Source organism: Theobroma umbraticum, unplaced genomic scaffold (assembly GCF_002168275.2).
Source record: "Theobroma umbraticum cultivar Fairchild unplaced genomic scaffold, ASM216827v3 scaffold_56.0, whole genome shotgun sequence".
NCBI classification, from domain to species: domain Eukaryota; kingdom Viridiplantae; phylum Streptophyta; class Magnoliopsida; order Malvales; family Malvaceae; genus Theobroma; species Theobroma umbraticum.
This window is the reverse complement of record NW_018397256.1, coordinates 6,982,919-6,997,257: the sequence shown is the minus strand read 5'-3', so window position 1 is coordinate 6,997,257 and position 14,339 is coordinate 6,982,919. Positions and strand designations below refer to the sequence as shown.

Here is a 14,339-nt window from a genome sequence, read left to right as displayed (position 1 = left end):
TGACTTACCTGCCATGCCTTTTGCTCAAATAATTGAGCATTTGCACAGACCAAAATGGAATAATATTCAGCCCTAAATTAAAAGGATTGTCAAAGAAGACCAAAATTACCAATTAAAAGCAATGAAACATCATAGTTCATATATAGAACATGATCATAACAAAGCAAACATAAACATGCCGATATCGTAAACAACATAGAGCAATATTTATGACTGTAGTAGTATTACTTTTTTATTACATCATATTTACTTGCCACTTAAGTAAAAATAAGATCAGAAAATAGGACACTAAACACCAAGTGGTTAAAAGAGCACATCAGTGAAGTAGCACAAACTCTTTAATACTACGCACCGCTGGCTACATAATTTTACATATACCTTGAGCAAGTATGATTAGCAGTGGAGGGATTATGGACGCGGTTTGTGTGGCTCAGCAGGACCTGGTGGAGCGGTTTGGACCTGGCCAGGAGGGGGCATGAGGACGAGGAGGTTCGCATGCGGTGGACCTGGAGGGGAGCATGGGGTGGTGGGTGGGTGGGGATGGTGGGGTGGGAGGTGGGGGTCTGGTGGTGAGGATTATGCATCTTTTTCTTTCAATATTCTCCTATGCTGCTTCTCTTTCAGATAGTGTGATGTAGCGAATAGGAAGAGCTTGTGAATTTATAGTTGTAAATACCCCAGGATCACTTAAGGTAACTTAAGCGAGAAGGTTTTTCATCTTTTACAACTACAAGTCAGACCCGCGTTTCGTTTCTGGTAGGTTTCTACCTAAATTTCAAGGAGTTTTCTGGATTGTAAAAGTGCCCTGCACAAACTTCTTTGCAGTGTTGATGACACATTGCAGCTCATATGCAAGATCTACATCTAGTCTAGCTCTTGAAAACGAGTGACATGATTAAGAGGAAATGAGTGCAATCGTCATGGACCATGACCAAAGCTCATCATTAGCCCATTAGCATCCAACTCCCATAGTAATTTCTCCCTTATGGGCCATGTTACTAGTTTCTTTTCTTTTCTTTCCGACTTTTACTTAACTTGCCCTTTTTTTTTCCCTCTTTTCTGGTGTAGCTTAATAAAAGTAGGCTCTTGTTTTGAGATGCTCACATTGCATCTACTTTGTTTTTCCTATGCTTTGCATAAAGATATAAGCATTAGATTCTAATACTATTTATGATAAGTTTCAAATATATTTTGTTGTTATTTAATTATTTAGAAGATATTATTACATACTAAATTTGTATTGAAATTGTTATCAGCATATTAATTTCAACGTAAATATTTGAACTTGAGGTTGAAATAATAAGTAAAAAAATTAGCATAGGCAACGTAGTTTAGAGAGGGTCATAGCCTCATAGATGAGCGAGACTAGCAAAGATGGGCTGGGCCGGAATGCCGGCTGTGCAGCACTCTTGTCTCTGGCTGCGAGCGGATAACGTTTTTGTAATGTTTACAACCGGCACTGGTGATAGTGTAGTATGCTTTTTGAGTTTAGACTGGACTGGAGTCTATTTTCCTAACAAGAAAACGTCAATAATCCACAGCCAGTCTGCCAGCCATGGTTTCATTTTGAATTCTAAAGTCCAATGGCAGCCTCATCCGTTCCCCTTCATAACGTCGGTGGGTGCTTCAGCTATCCCCGCCGGGAAAGGGAATATCATCATGGTCGTGGGTGGTCACCCCCACCAAGAGCCAGGTATCCTTTCAGACCCATTAATGCTTCAGTGGAAACTCCTTTTCCACTCTTTCAGCCTCCCCCACTTCAGCAATCTCCCTCTCAGGTAAATGCTCATTGGCTTGTCTATTCAGTACTTCTGTTCCTTTTTTACTTTTGCTTTTGAGTTTTTGACACCTTCCCCTCCTTTGCTACCTTTGCCGTTTTCCTCATAGCTGGAGCCTGCCGACCCTGATTTCTACAAGATTGGTTATGTTCGAAGCATGAGAGCTTATGGAATAGAGTTTAAGGAAGGACCTGACGGTTTTGGAGTCTATGCCTCCAAAGATGTTGAGCCTCTTCGTCGTGCCAGAGTCTGTTTCTACCTTGTACCTCATTATCTCTCACTCATTCTTCCCATTTAGATATATCAAATTAACTTCTTTCCAGTCTCATACTCATCACTTCCTGCCTGCATCACCAATTTCTTCTATTTTTTATTTTGTATTTGCTTCCTAAAGAATGGCATACTATTTTCTACTAGTTATACTATTCCAGAATGATATTTATGTGTTTGGTAACTAAGCTTCTGCACTTGACTGAACAGGTTATCATGGAAATACCTTTAGAATTGATGTTGACAATAAGGCAGAAGCAGCCATGGATGTTTTTCCCCGATGTAGTGCCAATAGGTCATCCCATATTTGATATCATAAACTCAACCAATCCTGAGGTAACCGAAATTTTCCTAGATTTCGAACACTTATTTATCCTAGAAGATTTATGCATTCCTTATTCAATTTGGTGAATGCACTAGCACACTACTTAAAACTTTTACAATAACACTAATCGTTTTGTTCTTTCACTGTAATTTATGGGTATTTCTCTTGGCAGACAGATTGGGATCTGAGATTGGCATGCCTTCTTTTGTATGCATTTGATAGGGATGATAACTTTTGGCAACTATATGGTGACTTCTTACCTAGTGCAGATGAGTGCACTAGCTTGCTTCTTGCTACAGAGGTGTGAAAAGTTGGAAGATGAGAGGCAAAAATCATTTCAATGTTTATTTTCTTGCTTTTACTTCATGTTGAGTTCTCCATTCAATTTTTTGGCTAAATTACATTTTTGGTCTTCAATAAAATGATGGGGGAGGGAGATATAATTTAATGAGGGCATAGAAGCATTGGATATGGTTGTTCAATGGCAAAGGATTTCAATTGTTGAATGTCAAATATATGCACACACACACACATACAATTCATAAAGTTGTGGAGAACTTTAATTTTGGGCAAACTGTTTGTTAGTCTTGCTTTTCATGATTGTAAGAGTCACATATTAGGAAGCAACTGGCTGTACTCACAACTTGTTTGATTCATGCAGGATGACCTCTCAGAACTTCAGGATCCTGGTCTTGCTTCAACTATGAGAAACAAACAACAAAGAGCATTAGAATTTTGGGAAAAGAACTGGGTATAAGCTACCTGTCTATCATATATAGAACTAAGAATTTTCCCTCGCACCAACCTCTCATATGTTTCAAGAAGTTCTTGCTCACTTTAATGATAAATTGTTTGTGTGCTTAACCTCACTCAGCATTCTGGAGTTCCCCTGAAAATAAAGCGCCTTGCTCGTGATGCTGAGAGATTCATTTGGGCTGTTAGCATTGCACAGTCTCGGTGCATTAACATGCAAGTTAGGATTGGTGCACTAGTTCAAGATGCAAATATGCTAATTCCTTATGCTGGTAATCTTGCTACATGAGGCTCCTTGTGATCTTGTCAATGTATTTCTGGTCTGTAATGGTCTATCACAAACTAACGCAGGGCTTGATAAGATTTTACTTGTCCTTTTTTTTTCTTACAGAGCATTCTGTAAACCAGTATTCCTTCATTTATTGTCCTCTTCTTTGTCCAAAATGTCTTTGGCCTATTTCGCATCAGTTAATACCTCCCTGCCTTTTCTAAACTTTGACTGCCTTCATGTTTCCTTTAAATTATTATTTATCTGAGCTGTCTTATATCTTAATATGCTTTTCATGTATTTATTTGTCCTGGCAGATATGCTAAATCATTCATTTCAGCCAAATTGTTTTCTCCACTGGCGTTTTAAGGATCGCATGGTTGAGGTGATGATAAATGCTGGACAGAGGATTAAAAAAGGAGACGAGGTATTGTTATTCCATGTTCTCTTTTGAATTCTAATTTTGTTCAATTATTGGAGTGAATGGTCTTGGTCTAAGGGGAATTCTTCACCAACAAGGGAGGTCCAACCACCATTATTGGTAGTTTTTTCCCAGAAACCTGAACACACCTGTGCAGAACCCAGTGGAGTCTTTTACCAGTACTAGCTCAATTCATCCAAGTTTATGCTCAATGAAATTTGCAACTTTTAGGTGAATAATTGGTCGTTATCTTTTTAGGATTTTTCACATTTCTCTCTTCTCTATGGTTAATCGGCCATTGTCAATATCAGTCTGTCTCAAATATCCTAGACTTTCTTCTCTATAGATTTAAAATTAAAAATCCGATTATGTTAAGCACCATGTAAAATCTAATCAAATGTGTTGGAGTCTCTTGTGGCTATTGGAGCTTCTGTGAATTTTGCTTGAAATTATGATTTACTCAGATTTAGTACCCTTCTTTGGGCCAAAATATGCCTTCTTCTTGTTGTCATTGCTATATACCTTTTAAAACCATCAACCGAATTTGGTCCTAACGATGCTTTGTTTTACATTTTGGGGTTTGTATCCGCAATTCCATAAATTTTGGCAGATGACAATCAATTATCTGAATGGACAGCAGAATCATATGCTCATGCAACGATATGGCTTCTCTTCAGCTGTGGTAATTAGCTCCAATCTTTAATTTTCAATCTGAATATGTAAAGCTGTTTCATATTAACCTGATTTAATGGAATCAGGAAAAAATCTGACATCCTCGCAAATAAAATTTTGAAATAAAACCATGTTTTCTTTGTGAAAATGTTATTATTCATCTTGTAATTGTATCTATAAGTCAGTTTTGCAAAAAATTAACTCATGTGGCTTGACCATGGCAGAACCCTTGGGATTTAATACCATTCTCTGGAAATGCACATATTCACTTGGATTCTTTCTTGTCAGTCTTCAATATATCTGGTCTTCCTGAAGAGTATTATCATAACAGTATGTGTCATTTTAACTTTTTGGAACTTTTTGAAATAGAATGGTAGTTTTATATGCATAATTCAGCACCTTAAGCGTTACAAATTTTTATCAGGTCAGTTAGCAGATAATGGAGATAATTTTGTCGATGGGGCAGTCATAGCCGCCGCACGAACATTGCCCACATGGTCAGATGGTGATGTTCCTCCAATCCCTAGCATAGAAAGGAAAGCTGTGAAGGAGTTACAGGAAGAATGTCGGCAGATGCTTGCACAGTTTCCTACAACTTCTGAGCAAGACCAGAAGTTTCTAGGTGAACATATTTCTATCTTAAATGGGTGGAATTAACAGCCGTTATGCTTGATCCATATTAGAATGCTCATAACCCTAATAAAGGGTTCTGACAGATTTTGACCAGTTGGCCTGTTCTCTGAAAACTTGCAGAATTTTAATTCCTTGAAAAATAATGCGTTCAAGTTTTCATGGTTAAAGTGCGGTTTAAGCTGGCAATATGAAAACTTCAGCTAATAGTTTATTACCGTTAGAATTTTAAGATCTGCTGCTTTTCGTCTGCTAAAATTTAATTCCTATCAAAATTGCAGTACTTTAAATTTGAAATCGGAATTATTAGTTCAAAAAAGCTCTAAATCCTCCGCCTTTCATTTTTAGGTATTATGTTCATGCCAGTTAGCACTAGCTCTGAGGATTTATATGGTTGTTGAAATTAGAGAAAACTTGTTGCAGAGGCTGGGGCTTGAAATGGCCTCTATAAGCATAAAAAGTGTTTTAACTTTAAAATAATGCATGATCATCTTGAACATGGCTAATTTTATTTGAGGTGTTTTATGGATATATGATGCTGTCTTCTTCACCCCTTAATTTTCTACCAACAGATTCTATGCCGGAAGCAAGGAGGACGCTTGGAACTGCAATTAAGTATGTGATTTTGACATAACATACTTCTTCTCATGCATTCAGGTTTTAATTCTTAAGTACAGACTCAGTTGAAGTCACTCTTATTCTTACATATGCAGGTGCAGACTGCACCGGAAATTGTTCATGGAGAAGGTCATCCAGGCATTGGACATCTATCAAGAGCGAATATTGTTTTAAATGAATTTCGACTTCATAGGATCGTAGACAGTTTTGTTCAATAGCCAATGTCAAAAAGCCAATAAAATGCTAATTTAAAAAGAATGATGAGCAGTTGGGAAATTTTGTGAATGCAGAAATTATTAAGTCAATATATCCAAAAGATAAGGTATCCATTTTTCTGTTTCTTTTTGTTCACCCCATCTTATCTGTCTATATCTTTAGTCATACTTGGATAGCTGACTATTAAGAAGCGGTAATGGAAGCATAAATCGATTAACTGGATATATAGTTTCATCTGATCTTCCTCATTGGTCTTATTACAGTAAACGGTTGGGAAAGAATATTGATTGCTAACAGGATTTCCACTAAGTAGTAGATTTGATTAAAAGGCAATGGTCATTTTATAATTATTTGTTTATTGCATGCAATAAATTTTTATGTATTTAAAATATTACTTGTCATTTTATAATTATATGATATTAACGTTAAAAAGTAAAAAATATCATGTGAAAATATTATTTTATATTCATACAGTGCGAAAAAATAATTACCTGTAAGTCTCTTATATAGACTTTTGAATATTATCTTTCAATAACATAACCATTTCATTAAGTGTCCCTTACATCTCAATATACCTATGCATGCTACAAAATACAAATTCAAAAATGATAAGTGGTAATACTATAAAATATAATCTTTAAATTATAATATGAAAAGATAATTTTTTATATTTAAATTTTTGAATAAGGTTATTTTTTAATTGTTTTATAATTTTAGATTTAGAAGTGTTTTTTCAAATATCACTTTATCAAAAAAAAAATATAATTTTTCAAGTAAAAAAATATTTATAATCAAATAGTCATATTATGTCGCACTACGTAATATAATTTCTTAATTAATGTAACTTTTCAATAACTATAACTTTTTATGTTAAAAATATAATGTTTCATTTACAATATCTCATATGAAGAGAAATAATTTATCATTTTGAAAATACATTGAGAAAATTATTTATGTAATTTACTTAATTTTTTTTGTTGTAACTAGAATTAAAACTTTTATAAAACTGTTTTTCTTTTTTGGGTCAAATTATAAACTGTATCTATTATTTATCAGTAAAGATCCATTCGGAAAAAAGCGGGAAGGAGAAGGACGTGGCCGTGTGGGGGCCACCTGGGATTCGGGTGGGTCCACTCTTCTAATCCAAGGTGCAAAAATATCCAAATGAGTTAGGCGTTATAAAGTGGAATTCAGTATCACGTTTTTTGTGCTTTTGGGTATTCGGTCCAAGAGACTATGAAAGAAGAAGAAGACGAGGAAGGCCGAAGGTTATCTTTGTCCAAATTGTGGAGAGAAGAAGAAAAAGAAGATATGGAGAAGATTTCTTCGTCATCAACCGAAGGAGGTGGTGGTGGTGGCGGTGGTGCTAAGATATCATCAATTTTTATCTATCCGATAAAATCATGCCGTGGAATTTCAGTTCCTCATGCACCCCTCACTCCTACTGGTACTCCTTTCTGTCTTTCACCCACTTCACTTCTCTGTCTCTTCAGACTTTAATCCTTGAATTATTTCTTCAAGTTCAAGCCTGGGTTTATTTCTCTTTCTTGTATCTGCATGTTCTCTCTGCATCAGATGCTGGGATTGCTTTTATTTGCTTGCCTTTTCTTTAGCATTTGCCTCCACCAAAAAAAAAAAAACTAATACTATTAACAGTTTCTCCCTGGAAGGAGTTTGTAAAGCAAAATACTATCAATAATTAGCCACCTTGTTAATTAGATTGGACACCTGCTTCCAACCTGCGCTTCATTTACTGACACGAACTGACGTATTACTCTGCAACTCCTGGGATTAGCTCAGCTTTACCGCTTGCATGAAGAATTTTAATTTTAATTTTTTTTGTTTTTTGTTTGTGGTGCTAAACCCAATTTTTTACCACTATGAGTCGGAGTTATCTGTGCGATTCATTAAGTTAAACAAAATGACATTAGAATTTATAACTAAGAAGTATTGGAGAACTATAGTGGTGATTGTTATGAATCATTTTTCTCTAATTTTGGGGATTGTTCACCATTTTCTCACTATCCTTTCAGTTCTTTCAACTTTATTTACAAGACTACAAATTGGTCATTTTCCAACAACCTTCAGAGTGGAAGCAAAACTTCCATACACATTACAAGAAAACTTGTACAATCTTTGAAAGTAAACAGTCTAGGTATCTTGATTGGACTTGTTCACTGGCCTCAACAGTCTGTCAATCTGTTCAGTTTTTTTTTTTGGTGTCTTACCTTCAAGCAAGGGTAATTTCATTCTTAGTAGTTTCGATGATGGATTTACAGGATTTCGATGGGATCGGCAATGGCTTGTTGTGAATCAGAAAGGGAGGGCATATACTCAAAGGGTTGAACCAAAGCTTGCTCTAGTCGAGGTAGACCTGCCGAATGAGGCCTTTTTAGAGGGTTGGGAACCTACTAAGACCTCATATATGGGTAAATCAACTCATCCTTGTTTATGACTCATTAATCTATAACACAACTTAGATATTGCAGATTTTAAGCAGAATTTTGTTTTACAAAGCAATATTGGTTGTGTTTGATGTTTCAAAAACCGGTTTCATCTATTTTTTTGGCAAATCAACTCAAATAAGCTTACCTTAATCCTGAACTATTTGAGGTTTCTTACATGCATCTTTTCTCTCCGTTTTGCTCAGGATGGTGTTATAGTCAATGAAAGATCTAAACATAATGAATCCTTTCTCATTACTTGAACTGAATCACTTGTCTGCAACAAAGCATCTCAAAGCCTATGTTGCACAAGGCCAAACAATCTAAGCCGTCTAAAAATTTTTCCCCTAATTATAGGAGTTTTGGTGTGAGCAAGTTGGTATAATCATTATCTATGGAAGTTGACCAATTTTTTTTTTTAAAGAAAAAAACCACTGAGATAATTTCATAACTTTGAGTAAATTGTGAACTAGAACAAAAACCATCATTCTCTTTTGACTTCCCAATTGAAGTGTCAAGTTGTGGTTCCCATGCTTTTATAAAGGATATTGCAGTGATGACCCTTTTGTGGAAACTGATTTCCTTATATTAGGTGTGGTTAATTATTTGTGATTGTTAACATCCTATGCTGATTCATTTTATTAGTTTGGTTCTATCTTGAATTGTTATGTCTCTTCTCCTTAGCAGTGCAGGGATGCTAAGAAGGTGTCTTTCTTTTACTATTCTCTGATTACTGGTGAATTGTTTTCGTTTGATTTTTCATTAGATTTTCTGTCATGACCAAATTTCACTTTCATTAACAGTAATAAAAGCTCCTGGAATGGATTTGCTCAAGGTTTCACTCAGTAAACCACCACAAATAGCAGATGGTGTTTCAGTGTGGGAGTGGTCTGGCTCTGCGTTGGATGAGGGTGATGAGGCTTCAAAATGGTTTACCAATTATCTTGGGAAATCCAGTAGGCTAGTTCGTTTTAATGCAGGTTTGTTTGATTCTGGTATATTTCACAGCATAGGACATTAAAGTGCACTGATTGGGTTTGTTAAGGTAAAGTAAATCATGTGGATGGAGAGTTGCTTATTTTGAAGCTCACTTACTAATAAGGGATATCAAGGGAAAGAAGAGGATTTGGGTGGAGGGTAGCTCATGGTAGCCAAACCTCTCCTCAAAGATGTAAAGATCAAATCCCCTATACTAATTATTCCAATTGATTGATCAGAAATAAGAAAGAGGAAAACACTATACTCTTGGTAGGCAGTACTGAGATGAAAATATTTGCCTTGAAGGGCAAAAAATATATAGATACTGATTACATGTTAGCACAGTGTGCATATAAAGATGCTTTCAATCAGAAATTTTATTTGTCCAATCATTTGGTTGCATTATTATTTTATAAATGCAGCATCTGAAAGGAGGCCTGTGGATCCTGTGTATGCTCATGGGCATAGCATAATGTTTTCTGACCAGTACCCATTCATGCTATTATCTCAGGTTCGTCAGCTAAATGATGTTAAGGGTTTTTTTTTTAATAATAAATATTAATAAAAATTATTATTACTATTAACAAAGCTCAAATTGGATCTTATATGAACAAATTTTTGCAGGAATCATTGGATGCACTGAACAAGCTTCTGAAGGAGCCTGTACCAATTAATCGTTTTAGACCCAAGTAATTTTCTTTTCACGCTCGTATAATGTCTCTTGTTTTGTTTTTTAAGGATGTGCTTCATCTGCTTGCTGCTGCCATATAACAAATCGCCTCTAGGATCTATTCACTGCTTCAGATTCAAATCTTAGTAGATTTCTCTAATGAATTTTCCAATAGAAAACATGTCTGACTCTAAATTTGATTACCTCTGTCTTACTCCTTTTCTGTATTATTTATGACTTAGATTACATTGTTTAATTGCTTGTGACAGCATCCTTGTTGATGGTTGTGAACCATTTTCTGAAGACTTATGGACAGAGATTAAAATAAGCCAATTTTCATTTCAAGGTGTGAAGCTTTGCTCCCGCTGTAAGGTAAGAAGCTATGCATTCTCCGTTTTCAGCCTATCTTATGCAAATTAGTTTATCTTCAGAGAATAAGTTGGTGATGTCACGTTGTCAAGTGCAAGATTGTTATTTGAGGTCACCATTTCTATGCAATTTATTACCCCCTTAGTAGACCTTGTGTTGAAGACAGTGAGTTCATTAATACCTTAGCTGATTTCTTATTTAGAGGCATGCAAACTTACAGATAGGTGGTTAATCCAAGGGATATTCTATAGTTTCCATACAAGAATGCTTCCACTCTATATTTGACTTTTCATTTTTTCTGTGTGCTAATAAATTTGAAGTCAACTTTCAAAAAAAAAAAATTTGAAGGCATCAATTAGAGCTGTGCAGTTCATATGCATAAGCACATTGTATCCTCAGACAGTTAATAAAAGATGATTGTGCATTTCTTAGGTACCTACAATCAATCAAGACACTGCAATTGCTGGGCCCGAGCCAAATGAAACTCTTAAGAAAGTCAGGTCGGATAAGGTTTTGCGACCGAACCAAAAACAGCAGGGGAAGGTCAGATGTGAATTCACAACTTTTCGCTTTATTCTTCTGTGTGCTGTCCATGCAAATGATATATGTAAATAATGACGTTCCATGCTATGGCAGATCTATTTTGGGCAGAACTTGGTTTGCAAGGAAAGTCTCACTGAAGGGAAAGGAAAGATGGTTAAAGTGGGAGATCCTATTTTTGTCGTCCAGAAAGTCTCCTCTGCTGCTGAAGCAGCGGCTTGAACGCTGAACAGTATCTTGAACTTCAATTCTGTTTGTCTAAATAATAAAAGAATTGAATGGTGTTATCTCTCTTTCCTAGAATACTTAAGAGAAGACTTGGGTAGGAGATCTCTTATGTATTGTTATTCTAGTCAGTGGTCACCTTTATTACCTTGCAGTCTCATCTTCGTGTTATTGTTAATATTATTATCATGTTAAGATGGGGATGATTTTATCAATACCAGTGTCTATGTTTGATTTTGGTTAATATAAATCACCTATTCAATATCATTAAGTCATTTTTTTTATAAGGAATTACATTAATAATGGATAGAGCAGCGGAAGTAACTCAAAATAAATTAAAAAATTACACAACTGCATGAAACAGTACAAATAATTTTGGAAAGATCAGTAAAATTTTTAAGTTACTTTCATTCTTGGAATATTTAAAAAACTTGACAATAAGAAGATAGTTAAAGGTATTTTACTCTACTTTTTCTCAAATTACACAAGTCATTCACATTTTAAGAACCTTAACATTTATAACTTAATATAAAAGAAAATTTCAAAAAAGCTCCAAAACAGTACTATGTGTCAACTTGGTGATCAAATATGTAGATGCATGAGAAGGTTCTTATAAGATTTGTTTTTTATAAATCATATGGGCTGAGATGGATTATTATGGACAGACGGTTATGAGATTTGATTTTGAAAAGTTACATTATCGGTGATCTGTATGAATGATGTGTTGTAATTGATAAAACTTGTCAAATCAAATTCTAATTTATTAAAAAAAGATCTTTAATACCATACTAGCAAGCAATTTCTCATTGGTTGCATTCATTGCACCTACGTTCCCTCTCTAAGTTTTCTCTCTTCTCTTATTCTTCTTTGCACCCTATTCATTATATTTTAGGGCTTGCTTCAACTTTCACATCACGAGCTTGAAACTTTTAATCAAGATTCATGTGGTGCTATGATCTTGAATCCATAAGACTAAACAAGCCTTAACGAGAATTATTGAATATTGATGTAAAAATGTAAAGTAAATAAATATAAAAAAAAAGATTAGAGAGAATAAATAAATATTACTTATCAAATGAAAGAAAAATAAAGCACTTAAAATCTAAACACAAAACAAATTACTTGATGAAAATAAAAAATTACCTCAAATGACTATATATGACCTCTAACCTTCTAAATACACAAGTAAAATAAAACAAGAAAATATTTTAATCTAAGTTTCTTTGGAGCACAAGAAAAGTAATAATATAGCTGAAGAAATGATATTCTTTTAGCTTGGTGAGCAAGTAACCAACCCTAATATCTGTACAAAGAAATTCGATCCCCATGCAGACCGTGCGGCTCTTTAAAATCAGCTTTCGGGGTGGTCTGCTTCCAGCCCGCTGGAAGTGGTGCACTGGGCTCGGCAGTGGCGCGCAAGATGATGAAGGTGCGCGCACAGCTTATAGGTGCGCAGGGTGCGTACCCTATAAGCGCACAGGAGGTGCAACATGAATAACTTGCCTTAGTGGGACGCCTAGAATTTAGGCACCAGGGCTTGCTTGCACGGCACCTTAACAACAGTGCCTAAAAGTTACGCGTTAGGGTTTCTTAGCATGCGGGGCACAAGGAGTGCACGGTCCAGTTGCGAGGGCTGTGCAGCTATCATGGCCCAGTTGTGGTTACAGCTCGCCTCTGCGTGGCTTTTGCATGTGTGGGCCTTGTGAGCTAGGTTGAAAAGCCAAGCCCGTTAGGGTGTGAACGCGCAGAGAAGCTAGCGAGACGCCTCGTTATTGTGTGCGCATTAAAAGCCCCTTGTCTACATACTGACCCAATGGTTGGCTGGAGTTGAACTCACGTGGTGCTGTGTCATTTCGTCTTTACAACTCTTATTACAACTCATTTCACTTTTTTTTTCTCAAAAATAAAGTTTGATCAAATTTTGTATAATCGAACATCTATATTTGGTATTTTAACCATAATATATATTAATAATTTTATAGATACACATACATAATAACCTCAAATCAGTTTTTTATGCTTTCATTTTTGGAAATTTTTAAATAGGTGTTTATTGACATTGATTAAGGTAATATTTAAAATATATATATAATATTAATGCAGCATCCTTGCTTTGAATTTGATGAAAACAATACATTAAATAGAAAAACCTTCTAAATTTAATGTTTTAATTATCCTTAACTAACAGGCATCATTAACCGGACTCTTGCTCTTCATTTGTAATGAGTGGGGTTCGGTGCATGCTGCCAAGCAAGACTTAGCCCATGGAAAGAAACAGCCTAGCTGGAGGATGAATGACAGGCTCTTCTGTTTTTGTGAATGAATAACAGAAAGGGCTGCATTAAGCATCAGGGGAATAAATTGGCCAATAGAAATTGTGCGGTTTAGTGAACAGAACTCATCATTTTCATGGGTTTGGCCTCCAAAAGGTGTACATATATACTCTTGGTTGTCTCTTTTTAGCATTTTTTTATGGAGAAATATATATATAAATGGTCGAGAAAGGCAAAGGGTTTTCAATAGTCTCCATCCAACATGGAATTCCAGAGGCTTACTTAGCCTAATACCAATTAAAATCACTTGGCTTGCCTAGGCAAGGCTGATAAAGCTAGATATTTCCATACAAGAATACTGAAAAATTTTGTGATCTTGTGACTGTGAGCTTTGATTGTAGTGGGGTCTCAACATTTCCACGTGATCCACGCTTCCTTTCACTCTTTCTAAATTTGGTAGTGTAATTTCAGCAGTGATATATGTTACGTATCTTATATTAATAAAAAATAAAATAAATTTTAAATTTATAAATAAGACTTTTCCTCTAACATGTTTTTGAAATTGAAAATATGAACTTATACTAAGTGATATTAAAATTTATTTAATTTTTTATTGAATGAAACTTTTTCATTGATATAAAATTTCAATTAAAAATATCAAAGTTAAAAATATTGTATAATTGAATGACATAAAATGTCATAAATTTTACATCAAAAAAATGAAAACTTTGATTATTTAATATATATATATTTTAAATTAAAAATGTAAATTCATGACATATAGACTAAGCCGATCCATGACGCACAATGACCGACTAAGAATTCTTAACTGCAGAAAACAACTGTTAACTTGTTTGAATTGAATTAAGATTTGACAGCAAGAAAGAAA

General features: G+C 35.1%; 2 protein-coding genes across 2 annotated transcripts; both read left to right on the top strand.

The window, feature by feature from the left end:
* The first annotated feature begins 591 nt into the window (after positions 1 to 591).
* Positions 592 to 7,145, top strand: PTAC14 (plastid transcriptionally active 14). Its single transcript, XM_021420585.2, has 13 exons — positions 592 to 1,778; positions 1,888 to 2,025; positions 2,259 to 2,384; positions 2,546 to 2,674; positions 3,035 to 3,124; positions 3,248 to 3,398; positions 3,712 to 3,821; positions 4,426 to 4,497; positions 4,712 to 4,817; positions 4,912 to 5,109; positions 5,690 to 5,732; positions 5,831 to 6,057; positions 7,013 to 7,145. The coding sequence occupies exons 1-12, from the start codon at positions 1,584 to 1,586 to the stop codon at positions 5,907 to 5,909; spliced, it is 1,437 nt and encodes a 478-aa protein (XP_021276260.1). The 5' UTR covers positions 592 to 1,583; the 3' UTR covers positions 5,910 to 6,057; positions 7,013 to 7,145.
* On the top strand, positions 7,065 to 11,427 carry LOC110410727 (Molybdenum cofactor sulfurase family protein). The gene is made up of 8 exons (XM_021420586.2): positions 7,065 to 7,398; positions 8,231 to 8,380; positions 9,199 to 9,375; positions 9,796 to 9,884; positions 9,998 to 10,062; positions 10,313 to 10,415; positions 10,845 to 10,955; positions 11,049 to 11,427. Exons 1-8 carry the CDS (start codon positions 7,188 to 7,190, stop codon positions 11,172 to 11,174), a joined length of 1,032 nt encoding a protein of 343 aa, XP_021276261.1. The 5' UTR covers positions 7,065 to 7,187; the 3' UTR covers positions 11,175 to 11,427.
* Positions 11,428 to 14,339: the final 2,912 nt, after the last annotated feature.